This window comes from Triticum aestivum, chromosome 4A, assembly GCF_018294505.1.
Source record: "Triticum aestivum cultivar Chinese Spring chromosome 4A, IWGSC CS RefSeq v2.1, whole genome shotgun sequence".
In the NCBI taxonomy this organism is placed as follows: domain Eukaryota; kingdom Viridiplantae; phylum Streptophyta; class Magnoliopsida; order Poales; family Poaceae; genus Triticum; species Triticum aestivum.
Window position 1 is genome coordinate 562691155 of NC_057803.1, and position 6671 is coordinate 562697825.

At 49.2% G+C, this 6671-nt stretch overlaps 1 protein-coding gene across 1 annotated transcript; it reads left to right on the plus strand.

The window, feature by feature from the left end:
• The first annotated feature begins 632 nt into the window (after positions 1–632).
• LOC123086976 (polyol transporter 5) lies at positions 633–2482 on the plus strand. The gene is made up of 3 exons (XM_044508845.1): positions 633–872; positions 954–1300; positions 1386–2482. The coding sequence occupies exons 1-3, from the start codon at positions 740–742 to the stop codon at positions 2331–2333; spliced, it is 1428 nt and encodes a 475-aa protein (XP_044364780.1). The 5' UTR covers positions 633–739; the 3' UTR covers positions 2334–2482.
• Positions 2483–6671: the final 4189 nt, after the last annotated feature.

A 6671-nucleotide genomic window follows, 5' to 3' on the forward strand; every position in this document is an offset into this window, starting at 1 on the left:
AGCATCTCAACAGCCTCACATTTTATTGACTTACAATTAAAATCTTTTCATACACAAACACATCAACAATAAAATGACAGGTAAATCATAGTGATTGTGTAGACAAAGTCGTCACAATTTGAACACAATATGTACAAGTAATAGATGTGCAATTCGCGACCTAACATATTAAAATATTTATATCTATGTTGCAACACACGAACAATTATTTACTAGCCGAAGAAAGAACATAATGAAATCCCTGGGTCTAGTTGGACCAGATGGATAGTTTTATACGGAACAATGAAATCTTTTCTAATCAAAGGATTTTCAAACGACTTTGGAGGATTTTCGTATTTATGATTTTCTCTGTGCGGACTATCCATAGAAACTTTCCCAAATTAAAAATGCACTACATTGTGTGGTACTTCATGGGAACTTTTAAAAGACCCCTTCCAATAGTCTACAATCAATCAGACAATATTTTTGTGGAATCAATCCTTCACATTTTGGAGGAAAAAAACATTAGCTAAGACTCAATGAAAAAATTCCTATCCTATGCATTAAATGACATCTCTTTCTTTATAGGAATTGAGATGCATGTCATCTTACTTCTTATGATTTTTCTATTCCTACAATATTTCTATTCTATGAACCAAAGTAGGCCTGAGTGGACAAGTTGAAGTCGACAGGCTAAACCTCTACACTATACTTCGAGCCTCACCGGCGCCTGCGAGGACACCAAGACGACGCGAGCGCCATGGCGCACGATGGAGCTTCCCATGGAGCGACCACCGCCCCGCTGCTCGCGTCGACGGAGAAGCCACCGCGGAACATGTACGCCTTCGGCTGCGCCACGCTGGCCTCCATGACCACGATCCTCATGGGTTACAGTACGCGCCCAAACTCTGCTTCTTGGTACGTAGCACACTACAGCGACGACGTGCTCTCGCTGACCTGTTAATTTGCTGCAGATCTCGCGCTGATGAGCGGCGCGCAGCTCTTCATCCGGGAGGACCTGGGGCTTACCGACGAGCAGGTGGAGGTACTGGCTGGGTCCATGAACGTGTACATGCTCGTGTCCATCCTCGCCGCCGGCTGGGCGGCCGACCTCCTGGGCCGCCGCGGCACGCTCGTGCTCGCCAACGGCTTCCTCATGGCCGGCGCGCTCGCCATGTCGCTTGGCGGCAGCTACGCGGCGCTCATGGCCGCGCGCTTCATCACCAGCATCGGCGTTGGCTTCTCCCTCGTCGTCGCGCCGGTCTACAACGCCGAGATCTCGCCGGCCTCCGCGCGTGGCGTGCTTTCCTCGTTACTCGATGTAAGTGCGGGCGCACGCTGCTGCCGCCGTGCTTGAGCGCGCTTGGCGTCTCGTAGATTAATCTTTCGTTGCCGTGCTTGCACAGATATTTGTCAACGTCGGCATCCTGCTCAGTTACGTGTCGAACTACGCCTTGGCTGGCCTGCCGGTGCACCTCAGTTGGCGCGTCATGTACGCCATCGGCGTGCTCCCACCGGTGCTCCTCGCCGCCGGGGTGCTCGCCATGCCGGAGTCCCCGCGGTGGCTCGCCATGCGCGGGCGCGAGGACGACGCGCGCGCAGTGCTCGTGCGCACCTCCGATACCGCCGCCGAGGCCGAGCTCCGGTTTGAGGAGATCAAGCGGGTCGTCGAGGCGCCGCGAGAAGCCGATAGCGGCGTGTGGCGGGAGCTGATCTTTCGACCGTCAGCGATGGTCCGGCGGATCCTTGTCTTCGTGGTCGGGCTCAACTTCCTCCAGCAAGCGTTGGGCGTCGACGCCATCCTGCTGTACAGCCCGCTCATGTTCAAGAAGGCAGGCATGTCGTCGAATAGCGCCATCTTGGGCGCCACCGTGGCCATCGGTGTCGTCAAGACGTGCTTCATACTCGTGGTCTCGCTCTTTTCCGACCGCTTCGGCCGGCGGCCGCTCCTGCTGGCCAGCGCCGGCGGCGTGGCCGCCTCGCTGACCGGCCTGGCTCTCACACTCTGCATCGGCGAGACGTCGCCAGCGAGCACGGCTGCCTGCGTGGCGTTCACGCTGGCCACGGTCGCGGCGTTTTCGGTCGGGTGGGGGTCGCTCCCGTCCACGTACACGGCAGAGATCACGCCGCTGCGGCTGCGTGCGCAGGGCTCGAGCCTGGGCATGGCGGTGAACCGGCTGACTTGCGGGGTGGTAAGCATGTCGTTCATATCGCTAGCGGGCTGGATCACCATGCCCGGGTGCTTCTTTCTGTACGCCAGTATGGCGGCCACGGCGTACGTGTTCGTCTTCCTGCGCCTGCCAGAGACGAAGGGCCGGACCCTAGAGGAGATGGACGTGCTCTTTTCCAAATGATTATGTCATCTGTAGGTTTTCGGCCACAGTTCAATGCACGCTGTTGCGGCCCGCAGCACGTTTGGTAGAAACCTTTGAAAAAAAAATGTGTGAACTCTTTTGTGATTGCATCATCGATAGGGATCAATAAAAGGCTTCTACTCCTCGAATGGAATAGATTGTCTCTCTCGTGTTATTGGGTAAATAACTACACTGAGAATATATTTTAGAGCATCAACAATCGGAATAGTCAAATCTGCCTCCTATATGTCCGCGGATGCGCTGGCCGCCCACCTCTCATTTGTTGTGTCCGCAGCCGCCCCCTCCCCCTCATATCTAGACCCCCACCCTGGAATTCCATGCAACATAGATAGATAGCATAGCATAGTATCAAACATAGCAAGTTCATTTCAACAGGACATACACAAAAGATAGATAGTTCGATCGATGTACTAAGACAAATACAACTAAAAGTGTGCAATAGTTTGTGGAGTTCACCGCTTCCTCGATTAGCCCTTCCCCTTGGCGTCTCTGGTGTGGTGGCAGTAGGTGTCAAAGTCCACGTTGTACACGTCGGTGGCCGAAGGGGCATCATGGTCACTAGAGGGTGAGGATGAGAAGGGGAGCCCGACCAGACGCCGGGTCATGCTGGCCTGCTCCTTGGCAAGCCGCTCCACTTTCAGTGTTTTGGCCGCCTTCTCCTTGTCAAGGCGCTCGAACTCCTCGAGGCCGAGCCACAATGCCTTGACAATTTTGCAGCGGCGGGCGACCATCTCGGCCGTGGTCAACGACCAATGGATGACATCATGGAGGAGATCTTCCTCCGAGTCCGAGGGGAGGGCAACCCACGTGGATTTGCACGACCCGCAAACAGACCGAATAGATCCGACCTAGGCCACCCACCTCGCACGACAAGGTGCCCTCACCTCCAACCCAAGGAGTCACCCCCATCAACTCGATGGTGTCGGCACGAGTATACATCGTCCGGGAGGAGTAGGGGACGGAGGTGATGGGCGCCACTACTCGCCCCGCCGCCTCACCGAGGAGGGCGTGGACCGCGATGCGCCAGCGCTATCGGATGCTTAGCTTGAGCTACCCCATCGGGCCACCTGGGAGGGCAAGGAGCTCAAGTTGCTGCCCCTGTCGATCCGTGACCGGCAGAGGGCAACACATACGATGGGATCCTCGTCCGACTCCACCGCTAGGACGTTCCAGTCAACGGGGTCGGCCTCATACAAGGAACCGGTAATAGCCTGCAAGTGTACAAGGTTTAGTTGTATCTTTTTTAAGAGTATGGATCCCACAAGGAGCACAGGAGATGGACTTTGTCTCCCGCAGAGATTTATGAACAATGCATGCAAGTTAGTTGTGGTTTAAAGAGAAGTGGATGCGAAAAGTTTTGAAGTTGTAAGGATGAAAGGTGACTACAAATAAGAGTACACAAGAAAAGTAAATGAGTAACAAAGAGTAAGGAAATGATGAAATCAACAACCGGGCTAAGGAATTCTAAGGGAGTCTAGATTGCCCAATTGTATGTATCTAACGTAACATATGCATAGTTTTAGGTTAGGATAATCAAGCCTCTTTTTGTTGTTTGTAGTGGGCGGAGCCTGATACAACATACGAGCTACATGTGTAGTCTCCGTATCACATACATCAGTATCGTTTCTCATCACATTGAGGTTATGACAACGATAATTTAGAGTCTCCCGGTGGATGCAACCAATGGTCGGTTCTCCATTACTCCCCTAATTGCAAGGGGGGGGGGGATGAGAAGATATTACTGTCATCTCTTTAACTCGACATCCCTACCTTTACAATGTCAGTAATAAACTCCACGGCCATAAAGTGAAAATACTGAGTGGGGCCCCTTACAAAACATTCTTGAAGGCTATGAACTCAACATGCAAGTGGGGATTTCATATCCTATTGGTGTTCAACACATAAAGATACCAGGGTTCCTCCATATCCCTGAGAACTAGGGAGCTACTCTCACATAAGGACAAACATCAGTATGAATGTGTTGGAATATGCCCTAGAGGCAGTAATATTGTATTATTATATTGCCATATTCATAATTAAATGTTTATATTTCATGCGATAACTATTATGATCCTGAAATATGTGATTCAATGAAAAACTCATATGCATGTGTGAAATGATAAACGGATAAAATAAAGGTTCCTAGTGTTGCCTCTAAGACTAGCTCAAGTGCTCAAGTGTTGCTGGTGATCACGTTTCCCGGATCTTAGGATATCGTTAAGTGTAATGATAGTCCTAAAACAACATTGAGATTATGACCTTGGAAGAACGATCATATTGAATCGACCCAAACTTGTTTGTTATGAACCGAGATGATATCGTCTGTAATCAATTGTAATAACACAGAGTGTTAACATTGATGGAAATATGCCCTAGAGGCAATAATAAAATGGTTATTATTATATTTCCTAAATCATGATAAAGGTTTATTATTCATGCTAGAATTTTATTGACCGGAAACTTAAATAAATATGTGAATACATAAACAAATACCGTGTCCCTACTGAGCCTCTACTAGACTAGCTCATTGGTCAAAGATGGTTAAGGTTTCCTAACCATGGACATGTGTCATCATTTGATAACATGATCACATCATTAGGAGAATGATGTGATGGACAAGACCCATCCATTAGCTTAGCATAGTGATCGTTCAATTTTATTGCTATTGCTTTCTTCATGTCAAATACATATTCCTTCGACTATGAGATTATGCAACTCCCGGATACCAGAGGAATACCTTGTGTGCTATAAAATGTCACAACGTAAATTGGTGATCATAAAGATGCTCTACAGGTATCTCCGAAAGTGTTTGTTGAGTTGGCATAGATCGAGATTAGGATTTGTCACTCTGAGTATCGGAGAGGTATCTCCGGGCCCTCTCGGTAATACACATCATAAGATTGCAAGCAAACGACTAAGGAGTTAATCACGAGGTGATGTATTACAAAACGAGTAAAGAGACTTACCGGTAATGAGATTGAACTAGGTATGAAGATACCGACGATCGAATCTCGGGCAAGTAACATACCGACAGACAAAGGGAATAACCTATGTTGTAATAACGGTTCGACCGATAAAGATCTTCGTAGAAATGTAGGAGCCAATATGAGCATCCAGGTTCCGCTATTGGTTATTGACCGGAGAAGTGTCTCGGTCATGTCTACATTGTTCTCGAACCCGTAGGGTCCACACGCTTAACGTTCGATGACGATATTGTATTATATGAGTTATGTGATTTGGTGACCGAATGTTATTCGGAGTCCCACATGAGGTCATGGGAATGAGGTGTAACACCCTCGATGCGACTATAGCTCCCACGTGTCGAGGCACGACTTAGAGACATAATCGCATTAAAGGCATATGTCGCAAGTTAGGCAATCTTCACAACATCCCATGTAATATAATAATAAAAAAGGGGAGAACATAGTTGGCTTACACTTGCCACGTCAATCAAGGTACATAAATAACATTACATCATCCAAACACTCATGGCCCGACTACGGCGCCAAAATAAAAGATAACCCAACATGCGACACGGTCCCGATCACCCCCAACTGGGCACCACTACTGATCATCAGGAAAGAAAACATAGTAACATTGAGAGTCTTTGTCAAACTCCCACTTGAGCTCAAGCGCGTCTCCTGGAGCGGAATCATCAGGCCCTGCATCTGGTGTAATAGTAATCTGTGAGCCACAGGGACTCAGCAGTCTCGCACCCTCGCGATCAAGACTATTTAAGCTTATAGGTAAGGCAGGGTAAATATGTGGAGCTGCAGCAAGCGACTAGCAAAAATATGGTGGCTAACTTATTCGCAAAAGAAAGCGAGAAGAGGAGGCAAAGCGCGAGCGAGAAACTAGAGAACAACCTGCGCAAGCATTACTCCAACACCTTGTCCGCTTCCCGGACTCCGCCGAGAAGAGGCCATCACGGTAACACACTCAGTTGATTCATTTTAACTAAGTTAAGGTTCAAGTTATCTACAACCGAACATTAACAAATTCCCATCTGCCCATAACTGCGGGCACGGCTTTCGAAAGTTCAAATCCCTGCAGGGGAGTCCCAACTTAGCCCATGACAAGCTCTCACGGTCAACGAAGGAATAGACCTCCTCCCAAGACGTTCTAATCAGACTCGGTATCTCGGTTCTTCAAGACACTTCGATAGGTTAAAACAAGACCAGCAACACCGCCCGAATGTGCCGACAAATCCCGATAGGAGCTGCACATATCTCTTTCTCAGGGCACACTCTGATTGTCTAAACTTCCGGTAGGCCAGCCCAGAGTTGCCCCTGGTAGCCACCGGCGGCTGACGAGTTG